Source organism: Paroedura picta, chromosome 8, assembly GCF_049243985.1.
Source record: "Paroedura picta isolate Pp20150507F chromosome 8, Ppicta_v3.0, whole genome shotgun sequence".
NCBI classification, from domain to species: Eukaryota; Metazoa; Chordata; class Lepidosauria; order Squamata; family Gekkonidae; genus Paroedura; species Paroedura picta.
In genome coordinates this window covers 59331896-59351041 of record NC_135376.1, presented here as the reverse complement: position 1 = coordinate 59351041, position 19146 = coordinate 59331896, and the positions used below count along the sequence as shown (strand labels likewise).

The 19146-nt window shown below is 40.5% G+C and overlaps 1 protein-coding gene across 1 annotated transcript; it reads right to left on the bottom strand.

The window, feature by feature from the left end:
• Window positions 1-651: 651 nt before the first annotated feature.
• BUB3 (BUB3 mitotic checkpoint protein) lies at window positions 652-16683 on the bottom strand. Its single transcript, XM_077350020.1, has 8 exons — window positions 16525-16683; window positions 12291-12485; window positions 11525-11594; window positions 9718-9869; window positions 6646-6804; window positions 5359-5536; window positions 4746-4962; window positions 652-964 (listed from the first exon to the last, which is right to left on the bottom strand). Exons 2-8 carry the CDS (start codon window positions 12483-12485, stop codon window positions 955-957), a joined length of 981 nt encoding a protein of 326 aa, XP_077206135.1. The 5' UTR covers window positions 16525-16683; the 3' UTR covers window positions 652-954.
• Between the last annotated feature and the right edge of the window lie 2463 nt (window positions 16684-19146).

Genomic DNA, 19146 nt, shown 5'->3' with positions numbered 1-19146 from the left:
CTTTGGTGCCATCCCTGCAGGTGGTGGTCAAAGTCACAAAGGAATCCAGGCTTTATCCTAGAAGTCCAGGGACAGGTTATAATGTATGCCTGGCAGGAACTGCTCACTCAGGGCTTCCTCCAGAAAAGAGGCACAAGCATCAAACAAAGGTCCCACTGGTGAAGTCCTATGCAGCACAACAGTCCCCTAGATCAGTGATCTGCAACCTTCTTCAGGCTGCGGACCGCCGGTGGCGGGGAGGGCGTTTGCGCCATGCGCGGCCGCAAACGGTGGTTGGGGACCACCGACCTAGATTATTTGGCTCACCCCTTCCTTCTGTAAGCATAGCTTGGTGTAGTGGTTAAAGAGGCATCTAGTCTGGAGAACCAAATTTGCTGAATAGTGTACCATAAAAATTCAATTTGCCATACCATTCCACTGTTTCAGAGGTTTTGCGCATATAACTAATTTACAATGGAGAACGAGCATGCAAGTCTATATTTAAGCCTTTCACAGTATACTTGCTTTATTCAAAAGTTAAACCCTGCAAGACTGATGTAGCCCAAAGGATTCTTCTTTCTTCTCAGAAGTGAGAGTGTAGTTCTTCCATTAGGCATAAGAAAATGTGTATTTTCCCCACTGAAAATTTACAACACACTGCTGTATGTATCATTAGTTTTTTGAAAGATTTATTCAACCAACAGATAAATGATTATTAAATCTGTACAAAAGTTCAAATACAAAATGTAACATTTCAAAGCAATGAACGGGGTTACAGAAAATTTACTGTTCAAGCAGAAGAAAATACCACTCTGAGTACAAGCTAACAGTACAGAATGATACTAAATGATTATACAAACACTATTTTTAGTGAAAGCATTATTGGAAACAGATCTCTACTCGAAGTTTTTACTTCACGTTAAGTCTTGTCAAAATTAGGTGAAGAAAAGATTTGGAATTTTTCTTGGCCCGAAGTCAAGTAGATCTGCAATAAAATAACATTTTAGATAGCCATATATATATATATATATATATATAATACAATGAAAGAGACATATTTTAGAAATATCAAAGTAAGATTTTTACCACTTCTCCCAAACTAAACTCTAAAGAGCCTCTTGTGGTTCAGGGTGGTAAGGCAGCCCACATGCTGTCTAATGCTATGACCATGAGGCTGGGAGTTTGATCCCAGCAGCCGGCTCAAGGTTGACTCAGCCTTCCATCCTTCCGAGGTCGGTAAAATGAGTACCCAGCTTGCTGGGGGGTAAAATGGTAATGACTGCGGAAGGCACTGGCAAACCACCCCGTATTGAGTCTGCCATGAAAACGCTAGAGAGCGTCACCCCAAGGGTCAGACATGATTCGGTGCTTGCACAAGGGATACCTTTACCTTTACATTTAAACTTTACAAATTCCTATACAGCTGAGTAACAATTATAATTGTTCACAATTCACATGAAAGCAGTTCACAATTCATATGAAAACCCTCTTACCCCAGACTCCCTTACCAACTGAAAGTTTTAAAAGAATAATCAGCTACCACCATGGACCACTGTCAGAGTTGCTGAGCATGCAGCTAAATGGTATAAGTAACAAATGTCAGAAAGGCATACTAATGTTCAGAAATCTATTTAAAGGAAGAAACAAGTCCAAAAAGATGCCTGTCTAAATGCATTGCAATTACGTTACAATTATTATGTGAATACACAGATATGCTCTGCCTTGTCTCAGTTCATTACCAGCTCAAACAATTTGCCCTTCTGGGATCAATTGTTTGCTAATAAATAATTGTTTGCAGCCACAAAATGATATTAAGTACTATTCTTATTAGTTTTGCTTCTACATCCTGTAATAAGATCCAAAATTAACTGATTCCCAAGAGTCTAACCTTAACCTTGCTGTGTTTAACAGCCCAGGAAATGATGAACCATCTGTTTCAGAAAATAATGGACAGCCAAGAGGAAATATTGTTTAATTGTAGATTAACCTCCTCAGAAAGCAGAGTGAAGCATCCCTATAATTAACAAACATAACGCAAGCACAGAACCAGCTGAAGACAAAGTCATGTGGCCAAATCTTCAGGCCTCCCAGGGCTGCTTCTCACGTTACCATTCAATGAGAACTACTCCCATTTTTAAAAAAGTATAACTTGGGAAGTAAATTCAAGTACCGTATTTGCCGGCGTATAAGACGACTGGGTGTATAAGACGACCCCCCCCCAACATTTCCACTCAAAATATAGAGTTTGTTACATTACATTACAGTACTATGGGCCACTATGGGCAGCTATGTCTATCCAAACTGAAGTGCACCCGGCGTATAGGACGACCCCCCCACTTGGAGGCATGTTTTTCAGGGGGAAAAGGTAGTCTTATACGCCAGGAAATACTGTATTAAATGAATTTTTATTACACCGCCGCACAAGTTATATCTGACAGGCTAAGCTCGAGTTGTCAGAGGTATGTATAACTAAAAATGTGAAAAGTGTATTTAGCTTTAAACAAGGCTAGTGTTATAGTTAGGGATTGGTTCAGAACATATTTTCTGACATTTAAACTTCAAGAGTGCAGCTACAGCTACCAGGTCATATTTTGAAAATAACTTTTAGGCCTCTAAAATGCCAAGGTAGAAGAACATAGCCCCAACTTCTTCGGTCTGTTAAGAAAGAATAAAAGCTCTCTTAAAATAACCCAGGTTTATCTACTAGGATGGGTGCATCTAAAACCTAAACCTACATCCCAGAAAGAGCAGAGACAAGGTATATATTGATCTATGAGCTAACTCGGGGTTCTCAACCATTTTGAGCTTTCCGACAGATTTGGAATTCTGACATGGCATGTGAAGTGACTGCTGCAGGAGGCGGAGCCAGCCACAAAATGGCTGCCACAGCTTAACCAGTAACACAGTTCTGGGGAGCAGATGCTGCCAAAGCAACATTTTTTAAGAATCTGCACAGTCAATCCAATCTCCATTAGTCAATTAGAAACCTGAAGTAATCAGTCAAGAACAAGCCTGGAAGGAAACTTTGAGCATGGATTCCTATACAGTTGGATTCTGAACATGTTACAATTCTGAACATGTTACAAAGGAAATCCCAGGTTACAGGAATATAAGCATGGATAAGAAATCTATACACAGTTCTCCTAACTCGAAAAAGATTCCCATTCACTTCAAAGACTCACACTATGCACACAATAGTGGACAAATATATCTTCTAAACAGAAGGTCTGAATTTAAAGAAGTGAGTGTGAGAAAACTTTGTGTTTATTTGTATTTATTTATTTTTCATTTTTTACTCCACCACTCTCTACAATGTCATCTTGTGTTGGATTACAATATATACTCAACTATATTTACAAGAAGAAAAGATCTGGGTTTTGTACCCCACTTTTTATTATCCAGAAGAGTCTCAAAGCAACTTGCAATCACCTACTCTTCCTCTTCCCATAACAGACACCCTGCGAGGTAGGTGGGGCTGAGAGAGCACTGAAAGAACTGTGACTGGCCCAAGGTCACCCAGCTGGCTGCATGTGGAAGAGTGGAAAATCAAACCCAGTTTCCCAGATTAGAGGCTGCCCCTCTTTAACCACTACACCAATCTAGCTCTTATGTTGCAGCATAAATGTTATTTCCTGATTTTTTTTCTTCATCTGGTCTTTCTTCCCCTATATCAGTTCTTCTTAACCTTCCTAATGCCATGTCCCTTTAATACAGTTCCTCATGTTGTGGTGACCCCCAACCATAAAATTATGTAAGTGTTCTTTCACAGAAATTAAACCAAAACTGACCAATGGTGTGAAGATCCATTGTTCATGATTGTATATAAATTGTTTAACTGGGTTTCTCAGTTCAGTTCTGCCTCTTGTCCCACTGAGCTGTGCTGCCACCGGGAGCGCCTGACAGAAGACTGCACTGGAGGCACTGCTGGAGCGGCTGGCGGCCAAGCGCGGGTGCCTGCAGGAGGAGTGGCAACAGTGGCATTGCCCCCCCCAGCCAAGCTGCTTGCCCTGTCACAACCCCTATGAAAGGGTTGTTCAACCCCCAAAGGGGTCCCAACACCCAAGTTGAGAACCACTACCCTATATGCTAATGAAAATAACTTCTGGCCAGGCAGCAGTGAGATACTGTGAGTAACATATTCACAGAGTTTCTTACAGCTTTCCACAAATCACAAAATAGAATAGGACATGCCTCCCCATGTGGTTTAGAGACAAAAATACTCATCTATTTAACTTCAGGCTAGATTCATTTGCTCTAAGCACCAGAAATTAGCTTTTCCCCCTCACTGCAACCAAAAATGCCATGATGTTGCTTATTAACCACTTCAGCAACTTACACAATTGCCGTAACCAGTTAAACCTTTGTACGCTACAGATGGGAATCTAGATCTGGGTGCCAGAAGATTGCCAACAGTTTGACATCTTAAAGATTGAATATAATTAGACTTGCCCATATGAATTATCCTAAATTCAACTAAATTTGAAAGCAATGAACTCATAATGCCATGCCTCCATACAATACTGCCTATTCAGGAAGAATGAGAGCTTGACATTTTCCCCCCACAAAACAAGCAATTTTATCCATCAGGCGTCTATCAACCTACGGATATTGAAAGCTTGGAAAGAACAAGATAAAATCAACTCCAGCCCTACTGTCAACCTGCGCTATCTCCCAGGAATCAATAATGCTATTCATGAATTTAGGAAAATTAATAAATCCTGAAATAAACGTTAGAAAAAGCTCAAATACAGGTGAAGCATACTCACTTGGGTTTTGTTTCGGCATCTGTCACTTGGCGAATGTAGATACCATCTTCAGGATGTTCAATGTCATCCATTTCATACATATATGATGATGCTATTGCAAGTGTAGTTCCATCATTGCTGAAGGCAAGTGATGCTATGCTGGTAGGATAACGGTGGAACTGGCAGAGTCTTTTTTTATTGAATGGATCCCAAATATTTACAAAGCCATCAGAACCACCTACAAATGTATTAGAAGTATTAGAAACTATTTCTGTACCTGCTAATACAATTAAGTTTCTTTATAAAGTGCAAAGGATGAATAGCACATAAGGTACAGGACAAAAATATAACTGTATTCTCTGAATTAATGCAGAAAACTGTCCGATTCAGCAATTTCCAGCTTCACAAGAGTTTAATCCAGCTGCAATCTTCTTTTTACCTCAAATTTATGCAGCTCAAGGTACCTCAATAAATTTTTTAAAGAATCATGAAATAATTGAAGTATTTCCCATCAATTAAACGTGATCACAAAACAGTACCAATGAGACTGGAAAATTATTGAAGTACTTCCCATCAATTAAACGTGATCACAAAACAGTACCAATGAGACTGGAAAATTAAGTATCTGTGTTACCTGTGGCAAATGTATTGTGAACATTGTGAAATGAGATGGCATTTACTGGATAAATCTGTTCAATGTTATTCTCCTTCAGTCTGTGACACTTGAAAGCATATTTCTTCTTCTGTACTTCCAAGCTTGGATCCAAATACTCAACTGCAACACGACCCTCTATAGAACTTAACACATAACCCTACAGAACACAAACAGAATTTTTACTTATTGCCATCACTGGTATACTCCTTTTTTGTTATGCAATTGCTTTGGCTTCTGAAACCAGTCTTTGGAACTCTCTGGCCCTGAAGTTTCACTGGCTCCCTTATTATCATTCAAATGACAGGTAGTATTTCAGTAGCAATATTCTGAACTAATGCTTTATGATTTTATCTTTAATTGCACTATTCTGCTGTTTGACTTTGATCTACCATGCTTTATTTATTTTTATATTTATTCAAGTTTGTATAATTTACTATTTTGTTGAATGTTAGGCATATCGGAAAACCTATATATGTCTACAACAGTAAGGGTAAAAATATTTTAAAAAAATAAAACAAATGTACTACAATTCTACATCAAACACCTGACTACCAAGACACACAGGTGCACTGAATCCTAAAAAGTTCTCAGGGAGAAGGTGCCAAAAGACAACTGCAAATGATTAGCAACCTCTGAGGAGAAAGTGAGTTGTTTTCTGTCTCCCAAAAAAGGATTCCCAACGGAGATCACTTCTGTATATGAAAACAGCTTCAGGATTGGAATTTATTCTCACTAAATGCACTCACTTCAGAAAATAACTGTACAACATCATATAGTACTTTTCAACAAAAACTGTTAGGTTTGAGCCTTCTTTTCAAAAGTAGTAGAAAATGATGGGCATGTATCACATTAGATCTCAGTGGAAGAACAATGACAATGACTCCCTTGTTTCTAATACTCTGGTTTCTCTTCAGATCGCATAAATCCCTTGTTTCTAGCATTAGGAAAGAATCATTCCCATCCTAAGAAACTACACCTAAGCAAACAGTTTATTTGCTGGTAACAATACACTTATTTTGCAAGTTTTATGCTTGCCTATCTATGCTCTTGCATAATTCAGAACTCTGTGTATTAGCTTTACATTTAAATAAATATTAACACTGTTGTAGTTTCCACATTGGCCATCTCTAGATATTACCTTAAGTTAAGCAGAGAAATATTACTTCTTTTAGATAAAGATAAAAGTAGCATAATTTTATCCTCAAGTGCTAACATGACCTTAAGAGCTGTTACAGCAGGAACAGTTTTGCAGCACAGCTAACTTGCCTGTTTGTTCGGAAATGCTCTGATACAACGGGTCTGATATTTAAGGCTTGATTCTCTTCTCTGCTGAACATAGCCCATGTTCCTTAAGTCCCATACCAAAACTCTCCGGCCAGCTGTTCCCACAATCAGTCTATCACCAGATACAGACAATGTATACACCTGGGGAGAATCAAAGATAGGCATTATACTTTCCAACTTCAATTTTGGAATTTTTATGTTTGCAGATTAAAGGTAATATTTTATTTGCTCCATTGACAAGTGCAATGATAGTTGAAATTCAAAAGTAAATAGCTGCCAAATTAAAGAGGCCCAACACTAAAATGCAACAGATAGCCCATCAACCACACAATTAAGAATTCTACATACTAACATCTTACCATGACTGACAGCCTATGATGAAGCCCCAATCTTGTTGTCACTGTTGTTTAACCAATGCTTTCAATATTCTGGTAACATTTCTCAGCCCTCTAAGCCACAAGCCCTCCTTTCATCCTTTCACAGAATCCCCAAAACTAATGGACCAATTTTAAGTTCTCTAAGCTCTTATCTGTGAAGCTACCAGTTCTACCGCTTGATGCAAACCAACATGTAACCAGGATTGAGGTTTCAAGCTAGCCATGCAAAAACATATATGCAAATATAATATTGCAACATCACTTGGTTGAAGTGAAGAGAGGATTTCACCTGTGTTAAGGGGAAGGGGGAAAAACACAGGTACATTTCCCTGCTCCTAACCAAGGCTATGTGATCAGATTGCATCACCAAAAACAATTCTGAAGGATAAACAAAAGACTAACATATATTATATCCTATAGAAGACAATAACACCCCAATACTTAACTGTAGGTACCAAAGGAAAACCTACAATTTGAAAAACTGCATTCCACTGGATACCTTACCACTTATTTTGCCATTTCAGCTTACAGAACTAATGTTGAAATCCTATACACACTTATTTGGAAAGAAGAATCATGGCATAAATCAGGACTGAATAAACATGAATATAATTGCACAGTGATAAAAGTCAGTTATGATCTAGCAAAATTGATACATTTATTTAAACTAAAATAAAACCATGATTAAGAATCCATACAACATGAGGTATCAATTTTTAATTTGTATTTCAAGCTATTCAATTTTTCTTTAAAAACTATCTTCTGATTATTGTACACTTGGCATGCAATCTAGGAAACTAAGATCTACCAGGATCAATGGAACTTAAGCACATTCTGTTAATTCACTGTACTGTGGCATTAAAAGCACAGTAAATAAACAGAATGTCCTTAAGTATAAAATAATGACAAGTCCCCAAACATAAATAAAAAATTATACAAAAGATACTTGACTACAATATAAAATGTGATAGCATACAATCTCTATATGGAAAATGTACTGGGAAATGTTATATCAGGAACAATAACCACTTTAAATTATCTTTACAAACTGACATCAAACCAACACTCTTTCTATATCATCAAATAACCATAAATCAAATGAAAGCTATGTCATGAAAAAAGCTAGGTATACACATTTATCAGAACCAGTGCTTTAAAACATAAGGAACACTGGCATGCCAATAAGATACTTGATTCAGTGTCACTGTCCATTATATGGCATTCTATAAGCAATTTATCACAGCTTTCTATAAATCACATGTTACAACAATGCTATTTTATTCTGATCAAAGCTGTTGCCAGAAGTAGATTCAGGTTGTGCAATGGACATTGCTGGCTATATACTGGGCTATTTAGACATGATGTGATATTTAATGATATCCCACCACTATAACCAGAAAATGTTCAAAGTGATAAGTTTGTAATAAGCCAGAGAAGGCTTAATACTTGTACCCTTCTGGCCATTAAGATGATAACGAGTTTGCACATTCAAACTTAATGAATATTTAAACGAAAAGAGCCAGGATAGTATAGTGCAGGGGTAGTCAACCTGTGGTCCCTCCAGATGTTCGTGGACTACAATTCCCATGAGCCCCTGCCAGCAAATGCTGGCAGGGGCTCATGGGAATTGTAGTCGTACATCTGGAGGACCACAGGTTGACAACCCCTAGTATAGTGGTTAGCAGTGTCAAACTAGTATCTGGAAAACCCAGATTTAAATCCCTACTCATGCCATGGAAGCTCAATGGGTGACCTTGGACCTTAGCCTAACCTAACTCACAGGGTTGTTGTGAGGTTAAAATGAAGGAGAGCAGAACAATGTCACTCACCTTGGGTCCCCAGTGGGGAGAAAGTTGGGGTATAAATAAATTAATAGCAATAAAATTGTCTATTGAGCAAAGACACTTTAAGCCCAATCGTACTTTGTAAAAACCTGCATCTAATCAACCCAATGGAATGCAATATTATGAATACATCCAATTCAAAGAACTTGAGTTAGGTTCGGATGTAGCTTTTTTCTCAAAACACTTTTTGCAAACCTCACAAACAAAATAAAACCCACATATTTGGGCTAAGCTAGGCTTTGTTAACCAGGGTTTTCTGAAATTCTAAGGTTTCTTAATAGCCCTGGAAGGGTTTTCCTGAATGCATGGGAGTTAATTATTTTTTAAAATTTGTTAAACATTTATCAGGTGATATGACCATATATGGTCATGTCAATCCCCCCCCCCTTGACCACTGATGAGCCTGGAGAGGGTGAGAAGGGGAAGAGCCCCTAGTGTGCACACAGCTGTGTTTCCCAACCATATTCTGCAGAATTGTGCCACTTCTGGGGTTTCTTCAGGCTTAAAGCCTGAAGAATGTTTCCAGTGTTTGAGAAAGGCTGGGCTAAGCCTAGAAAAACCTGAATCAAAGCCTACTGGATAACCTTCTGCCTCTTTCTCTCACTTATCCCTCCCATTGGGGAAATAATAAAGTGGAGGAAGGGAAAGCCATGTACATTGTTTCGAGCTTCTTGGAGAAAGTATGGGATACAAATGTAAGGGAGAAAACGAATGGACACGGAGGATAATTTCAATGGGCTTAGATTAGAGTATAATATTGCCCTGTTATTTACTAAAAAATGCATTTGTCAATCACAAGAAAAACACTACAATCTTACTGCTTAAGTACAAACCTTTTCAGGTTGAGAAAATGTTCCTGCATTACAGGGCGTTCTGGGATCCCATAACTTAACAGTCTGATCCCAACTTCCTGTTACCATTACATTGACCTCTGGACAATATTCCACGCATCTGATAGGAGCATCATGGGTGCCAACAAGATTTTCTGTAGGAAAAAGTGATGCAAATCTGAATATATAGCTACAGTAGAACTATTGACGATGAAAATTAATAAAAGAACTGAGCAATATTCATACTGCAGTAGCAGGGTTTAATCTGCCATTCACTAATGTATGTGCATGCTGGGACATCTTTCAAAGGACGCTTGATCCTCTAATCTTCGCAATAGATACACGGTTCTGAAGTGTTAAATGTAGACTAATAGATATCAACTCAGTATTTCAAAGAAGATTAAGGGGGTGTTGGTACCCATGCAGAGATTTTCAAGCAAACAAAAGAGATTTGTGCACCTAACTCTGCTGGGTTTCTCTGAAAATCCAAGCCATGAATGGCATGTTAGAAAGATCTAATAATCAGTGAGTGTGGCATGACCACATTAGTTCATGCCTTTGCCACTTGTGAGTAAATTAGGCACTTTCAACAAAACATTTGTCAATAAAACCTTAATTCCATACCATCAGCCATTTTATCTCTGTGCCCTATATTATTAAACGGTTTTAGAAGCTTTTAAAGTGATGTTGAATACTCATCCTATAATACCTTACTTTGTTACCTCAGCCCTCCAACTCAGGAAAGAAACAAATGAGTACATTTTTTAATCCTCTAGAAGTTATTTTAAATAGCTTTCTGTACCATAGTAATAGCCCAATTCTTCACTATCTTTCAAGACTTCAAGAAACCACTGTCTGGGAACTTCTTATCCCTTTACAATGTCACAGCATCTAATTTTATCTTGGCAGGGACACCTAAGCAGCTTTTCTGACATTCAACAAGCCTGCTTCCAAATACCCAGAAATCTGACCAGACTTTGTATGTATGAAATAAAAAATTAAAACTATCAATTAAATCAGCATTTATCAGTTTTATAAAAGATTTGTATGGCACCAGATGCATACGCTCCCATTTTTCCTTTAAATGGCTCTAAAGCCCCATCCATTTTTTACAGTACAGCCATTTAAGAGCAAAATGGATGTTCCTTAGCACTGCATAAGCAGATGGTATGTATGCTGCAGTCCATGTAAGGGCTGAAGGCAAGATAATGCCCATCTTCCCAAATCTCAGGCCACTGCCATTTGAAATGCTATGAGGTTAAAGGAAGTTCTCTTTTAGAAAGGTATGAATGGATGAATGACAAATGAAACACTCAAGGGTAGATAAAGGACTGCATGTAACAATGTCATAACATAGTTAATAGTTTCCCTTGCAATTTAGAAGGGAAAAAAGCAATTCTAGTAAAACAAAGACTGCCTTTTAAGAAACACTCCTAATTTTTTATATAGTCTGGGAGGCAAAATGAAACACTTAACTCCTTTTTCAGCAATCTAAAAATTTGTAAAGAGTGCTATAACGTTAAACACAAGATAAAAACCAAAAGCAACTCTGCATGGCAATAAATGGAGCTGTACAAAGTGCTCATATAAAACCACATAGCATGGTAAATATGATCTTCTGCAGTTTAGGGGAACCAAAAACATTTGTCTATTGCTTTGTGACACTACCACTACTATCTATATTAATATCTTTAAAATCTGATTATAACTTTTTAATATATTTTAAAAGATTGTTTTTGCTGAACTAAAATTTGGCTTTTGAAGTATCTTCTGTTTTCTTTGGCTCTACTACACCATTAGGCTAGCTTACCTTGATCAGTGTTCAAGTCATGCATTTTTAACTGCCGATCTAATCCTCCACTCCATGCATGTGTAGGGTCCTTCCAAAAAAAAAAAGTGTTCATTATAAAAGCCACTTAAAAAAAATCCTAGTCCACAAAGCAACATGACAGATAAGTGCCAAATTCAACATAGTAATAATTCATTAAAAAAACATTCAAACACTGAATGTCAGAAGGGAAGGTCATCTTCAGCATTTTCTTTTTGTTCCCCTTGTAATGTTACAACATACCCAACAAAACAAAATTAAAACAGAGACTGAAACCCATGCACATGAAAAGTGATTTTGTGCATACCAAGGGAAGAGAAATGGCCTCTTCTTTCCACTGGCAGTTCTTTGACTCTATAGTTTTAACAGAAAACTGGGGTGGGGGCTTCTGCCAGAAGACGAGGACCTGAATAGCCTCTCTACAGGCACAGAACCAGTGGCTTAGTCTGAATACGGTGGTTAGAGCAGGGGATTAGGATCAGATTCAAATCTCAATTTGGTCATAAAGCTTGTAAGGTTTTGGAGAGGGCAGAAAAATGTACATCTTCCTGCGCTCCTTGGTTGAAAGACAGGATAAAAATGCATAGACAAGAACACCAAGCAGTGTTTTCAACCCCAACCTAAAGCTTTGACCAATACAGTAATCGCCACCTAAACTTGGCTGTCCATTGACATAATCTTAAAAGTACAACAGTACTTTGAGCAGCTATATAATTAAAGCCTCATAGTAATGAAATAAAACACTTACATAAAAAGCACAGTCAAGTACTGCTCCTGTGTGTTGGTACTTGAGTCTCATGGTATTTGCTGGAACATCATACAAGCGAACTGTTGTATCCCATGATGAAACAAGTAGAAACTGAGACGTATTGGGACTGAATTTCACAGATGAAATTCCATCTTCTGGTGGTTGGTTCAACTTAAATTCATTTGATCCAGTCATCTAAATAAGGATTGCACAAAAATTAATCACTGATTTTGAAAAGATTTCCTAAAATGATATTTGTCTATCTATAACATTTATATAGGAATGTTTTAGATAAGGAATTATGTCACTGGCTTGTAGCCAACCATGCATGCACAGAAGGTGCACAGTGATTATCCACTTTCATCTCCTTTCCAACAGCTCCTTCCAAAACAGAAAAATCGTTCAGGGATTTTTAAAACCCATGTGCACAAATTGCAACATGGGTCAAAGTGCTATAGTGAAGAGGAGGAAAGATGTGAACATCCGCTCCCTTCTCGTATAGAAGTCATAGATGGAGTTATTTCAAAGCCTTTCCTCCAGCACACCAACCTGCATGACTGTTCCTTCACACAAGCCTTGAAGCTCTAGGGGGAAAGCTGTATCAGTTATTGGGCGTAAAATTAAAGTATTAGGTTGTAGGGTCATAATGGCATTAATAATGTGGACTTCACCACCCACAAATTCAAGGATCACAGACCTTTCCTGTCTCAACCTTCCCCAAACAGTCCTTTCTGTTCCTAAGAAAATGTAATCCTGGAGTTGCATAGATTGTCAATCAAGCATACTGGAAGGCTGCTGTGAGGAGGGGGATAAAATCACCCCTTCTGTAGTTTTTATCAACATATAACAGAAAATTTCATATCTATCAGCACTTCCCACATAAGGATCCTAGAATTCAAATCACCAATTGTGCTAATTTTTTATTTTGGGTAACAGTAATAATTATCCTTACCATTTGTTCTCCCAAATATTTGGGAAAGGCCCTTGTGGGTGGAGCACTGTCCGGGATACATCCAGTGTCTGGACTGCACTTCTATCTGCACGGGCCAATCCAGGCACACCCACTTTTGCTAGGTACAACCAGATTGGACCGGCTTCTGGAGCGCCCACCTTCAGAGGCCGGCTGCAAGCCAAGCATCCAGCCACGCGGCCAGAGGCTGCCTGGCTGCCAAGGAGGCCACCAGCCCACCACAACCGGCAACAGCAACACCGGCCCAGCCGCCTCCAGAGATGTTAGCCCAGGTCTACTTGCTCACCCACTGCGCTCGACGCCCAGCTGCCTTGCCCTCACCCCAGCCACCAACTCACTGCATGCCTCCAGTGCCGCACACCAGCACGCCCACCCTACTAGCCCCAGCCTCCAGTCACGACTCAAGGTAGGGCTGAAGCCCGGTCCTATGTCAGGGCCCTTCACTAGCACACATTGCATTCCTTGATGCCACAGGCTATTTTCCTAGTATTAGAATAACACAACATAACTATTATTTATTTTTTATTTTTTTAGATTTATTTCCCGCCTCTCCCGACAGGCTCGAGTCAGGTCACAACAACTAACCCCATTAAAATTCCCATTAAAATATCAAACATCAAACTACTAACATGACGGCTAAAACTGAATTTGGGGGGAAGTCGGGTAAATACGATTAGAATTGTGACCACCACCACTTATATGTTATATGTGACTTGTTGATGTAAATTGGGGTTTTTATGGGGATTCTATTGTGTTTTAACTGTTTATGTTGTAAACTGCCCTGAGATCTATTTGGAGAAGGGCAGTCTAAAAATTTAATAATAATAATAATAATAATAATAATAATAATAATAGCAGCCACATCCCTCCCCCATTATCAAAGAGGTGAAAAGGAAAGGATGGGGGAGTAGCATACGCTCCAACTCCTGGGGGGGTGGAGCGATGTCCCTGATTCGCTGACCCCAGCCCCAACCATAGACCTGGTGTAAGAGCTCCGTTTTACAGGCCCTGCGGAAAGCCGACAAATCCCGCAGTTCACCCGGGAGCTCATTCCACCAGGTAGGGGTCAGGACCAAAAAGGCCCTGGCCCTGGTCGAGGCTAGGTGCGCTTCCTTCGGGCAAAGGACGACCAACAGGTTCTCACCTGCAGAGCATAAGGCCCTGCGGGGGGCAAAGAACAGTAGGCGGTCCCTCAGGTATGTGGGTCCCAACCCGCATATGGCCTTGAAGGTTAAAACCAAAACCTTGAACCAGATCCAGGCAGCAATTGGCAGCCAATGCAGCTGCCTCAGCACTGGCTGGATGTGGGCCCTCCAAGATGTTCCGATGAAGACCCTGGCAGCTGCATTTTGCACCAGCTGTAGTTTCTAGAGGCTGAATATATGAACTAGGAGAAAAAGTTCAATCTGTAACGGATCATTCGTGTATTTAATGACTTGACATTTGATGTTACAATGCAATGAGCTTTCAGTATAATGATGCCAGGAAGAAACAACTCAGTGCCTCCTCCTATGTAAGGCTGAATAAGCCACAACAATTTTACCTCAATTATCAAAAAGTAATCAAACCTTAGTAGAGCACCTCCACATACCAATTTAAGCGTAAACTATACCAAATAGAATAGATTTTACTGTTAACTAAGCATGCATAAAAATGGGTTGCAAACTTACTGCCACCCAAAAAAGCACTTTGGAAAATTAGATCTCCCTATATATTACAAAATGTATCAAGAGTGAACAAAATTGTTGGCTTCATTTCTGTAAGAAAAGATACTGAAATGAACAAATGGCCTTATTTCTTAAAATGTTATTGGAACTATTAATGAACGGCCTCTTAACACTTAAGTTGACATTTCCAGTATAAATCCTCACAACAGTAACGGTAATACTACTTTATTACAGTATCTGTAGGCTGATGGTTTTAGTAGTTATGACTTCCTAATATGCCTGTTATTTCCTGCCATAAAAGTATCTTATTTTGAGAACTCAAAAAAATTAAAAGAACAAAATAAGTCAAAGCTTTCAGAGCACAAAGATTACAATACACTGTCCTCTGGGTTTTTTAAATTTATAAGTGCTTATTAAGTCCAAGCACTACTGAAACCACTTACAACCATTACTAAAAACATAAGGACTTGGCATTAATTTAGTAAAATTATGGGTTAACCTTGCAGTGTAAATATCAGTGTACACCAGAAAAGCTAGTTAATATTAACAATCAACAAATACTGTATAAATGAGCACTTATTTTGTACATACATATGCTTAATGCAGGTTTTTTAAAGCAGTTATTTTTCCCGCCACAACATTATATGGAAGAGTACTATGGGGCCACTGTCATAAACCAGCTAATTATGAAACTGATGAAAGAGAAATACCAAAAAGCATCTCTCCCAGACTGTTTTAGCCTGTTCCCAGTCAAAGTATCTTGGAACTCACACACAACCAAAGCTGCACAGAATACTGTGCATTTCATCCACTAGTCTAGTACACTTTCCATTATTTCCAACAGGGCATACCAAGATAACAAATATATTTAATTATAAACCAGCTTTCCCAAAGAGTCAAGGCAGACACTAGCCTTCCCTACAGAGAAACGTTAATAAACAGTGATTACTACCCCATATTGTAAATTCACACACCCAATGGCTGCTCTTTCTTTTTTCAAAACACTTTATCGATAATGACACCCACGAGAAGCTTCCCGGGGGAACAGTGGAAAGTGGGGAGGACCGATGATAAACTTTCTTCACCAGTCTCTTCCCCTGCACGCCCCTACTCCTTATTCCAGGGGTAGTCAAACTGCGGCCCTCCAGATGCCCATGGACTACAATTCCCATGAGCCCCTGTCTTTGCTGGCAGGGGCTCATGAGAATTGTAGTCCACGGACATCTGGAGGGCCGCAGTTTGACCAACCCTGCTTTATTCCCTGACCACAGACGGAGACCGGCTACTAGGATGAATAGCAGATCCTTCCTCGCCCACGGTGGGCGTTAAGCGGTCATTAAACAGAGGCTGCCTTCAAGAGCGACCAGCCGAACTGGGCACAAAAGCAGACGGGGGTCTCCAGACGGGGTTGGGGGCGAGAGGCAGAAAGGGGTGAAGCGAGAAGGCCAGGAAGAGTCACGGAGGAAGGGCGCAGTTCTTCGGTGCCTCCCGCGCCGCCTCAGCCCCGTGCCCCGGTGAACATGCCCCCGCCACAGCGACCCCCGGCCCTCCATCCCGCACTGCGGCCCCGAGCCAAAGCGGGGCCCACGCCCGTTACCTTGTCCCCCGCCGCCGCCAGCGCGCCGCACGACAACCGTCTCCCGGACCTCTTCCGCGCGCGCGCCGCCGAGCAACTCCCAGCAGCCCCAGTTCGAGGCCGAGCTGCCGAGGCCGAGGATTGGTCGGTTTGAACAACAGAACTACAACGCCCAGGATGCCGCCGCTGGACTACAACTCCCAGCGTGCCGCGCGGGACAGGTCTCCTCCCGCGGCTTTGGTCTTCTCTTCGGATGTTTCTGGGTTTTTTTAAGCAGTGTCAGCTGCTTGTCTCCACGCTTCAATTCCAGTTGCTGCAGAAACCACTCCTCTTTGACAGAAGTCACACCGACTTCCATAGACCTTGCTTTTCAGGCAACATGTTGAGAATCATGGGAAAGAATAAGCGAAAGACCGACTCCTACAGGCTCACGCGTGCCTATGGTGCAACTCCCTTGGGTGTGGCCTGTAAGCTTCCCTATCCACTTGGCATGCAGGAGACTAGGGCAGCCTTCAGCAACAGGATTCTCTATGTCTTCACGCACCCTTGTAGCCTGTGCGCATAGGATGTATTAGCTCCCTACTCTTGGTTAAAATCAGACAAATTTTGCCTCAGCCCATCTGGCCAACATCAATAATCCCCATCGTATTCTGCTACATTGTACATTATATAAGGATGAAAGGAACAATTTAATAATCCCCTGTTTGTCTCACTTTAAGCCCTTAGAAAGTTATTTGGAACATGTGGAGGGTCCTCTTGTGATATTTTTACTGGGAGAAAAGGTTAAATCAGTCTCAAGGGATGTAGCAACATACTGCTTTTTAATCTATAGAAAAGGAATGTTTTCGCTAATGAAATTAGCCAATTTTACTAGTTTGCTGTACTAATTTACACCATCAAAGTTTGCTTTTTATTTGGTGATCAATTGTGGCTATATAATCTGTTCTGTACCAGTATATATTTCTAGTAAGAGAATGGAGGCGGAGCGTGTCTCATGGATAGTGCCTCCTCCTCCAACCAGCTTGCCAGTCTGTCCAGTGGCCAGCCAATCCCTTTCTGTCCCCCACCCCTGTTCACCCACTCCTCCTGCCACTTCCCTCAAAGGCTCAGAGGCTGCAGATCCCTGCTGCATGAAAGCAGCCCCTGCTACTCAGTTCCCTTCCCAGGGGCCTGCAGCCTTTCCAGGTCCTGGGGGAAGGAAGACACCATCCACAGAGTTCTTCTCTTAGTAATTGCAGCCATCCGCTCTAGCTGCTCAAGGACCAACTGTTTAATAATTTGTTCTAAAACATTTCCAGCTATAGACATCAAGTTGATGGGTCGGTAGGTACCCAGATCCTCCTTTTCCCCCTTCTTGAAGATAGGGACAACATTTGCCTGTCTTCAATCTTCTGACACTTCAGTTGTTCTCCAAGAATTGGCAAAAATAGTGGACACTCAGAAATTACATCTACAAGTTCTTTTAGTGTCCTTGGACACAATTCATCTGGCCGAGAGGATTTGGTTTCGTTTAAAGAAACTAGATGTTTATGGATTACCCCTACAGTGATCCTAGGCCACAACTCCAATCCCTCATAATGTGAAATAACTTTGCGACGTTGAGCATGATTGCCCTCACAAGAGAAGACTGAGAAGAAGTAGGAATTGACTAGTTTAGCCCTCTCTTCATCACGTGTTACAATGTCATTTTCTTGTCCCTGCAATGGTCCTATCATGTCCCTATACTTTTTCTTACTTTGAATATAACAAAAAAAAACCTTTTTTGTTGTTTTTACCATTTTTTTGCTAATCTAAGCTCATAATGAGTGTTAGCTTTTCTAATACTCTCCCTCCAAGCATTGGTTATTTGTTTATATGCCTCCTTGGTTATAAGGTCCTCCTTCCATTTGCTAAATGAGTCTTTTTAATATTCAGTTCTTTTGAAAGACGTTTATAGAGCCATCCTGTTTTTTTAAGTTCCTCCCAGTTTTCCTTCTCAAGGGAATTTTCTGTGACTGGCCCATTATGTACGGAGTGGAAGGTCCGCATTCGGGGTAGAAGGGTGGCGGCTAAAATCACCAATTATGCACGCTGCAGGCGGCAACTGGGCGCAGAATCAATGTATGCCGCTGAAAAAGCCGCGTTAGCGAGATGTGGAAGAAAGTGGAGCTTCCCGGGACCAGGGTGCAACCAGAAGTGGCTCTGGAGTAGCCATGTGCATAATCGGATACTCTGGGTTTTGCCGCCGTTGCATTGCCTGTCTGTCCCGTGTATAAGCGGTTTGCTTTGCTTCTTCCTCTTCCGCGTTCTCCATGCCGCCGTTTCAGCGGCTGTGCATAATAGGCCCATTGTGCCATCTGTATTTCACTTTTGAGAAACTCCCAACCTTCATGGACTTCCATCTCCTTAATATTTCTGTCCATGGGATTCTACCCGACATAACTTTAAGTTTGTTAAAATTTGCTCTCCTGAAGTTCAAACTGTATGCATGACAATGCACAGCTTTTCTCTTCCCCAAGATCACAAAGTCCAAAATCATATGGTCAGTACTACCAAGCACAACCCACAACTTTTAACTCATCAACCAGTTCTTCCCTATTGGGGAGAATCAAGTCTAAAACAGCAGACACACTGGCTGCCCCTTCCACTTTCTGGGAAATGAAG

Bases quoted from the DNA above. Each gene is read 5' to 3' on its own strand.
- BUB3 (XM_077350020.1), bottom strand. From the start codon at position 12,485: ATGACTGGATCAAATGAATTTAAGTTGAACCAACCACCAGAAGATGGA. The intron at 9,870-11,524 runs GTAAGCTAGCCT...TTTTTCCTACAG, and splicing joins TGACTTGAACACTGATCAAG to AAAATCTTGTTGGCACCCAT. The intron at 4,963-5,358 runs GTAACACAGATA...ATACATTTGTAG, and splicing joins TCACAATACATTTGCCACAG to GTGGTTCTGATGGCTTTGTA.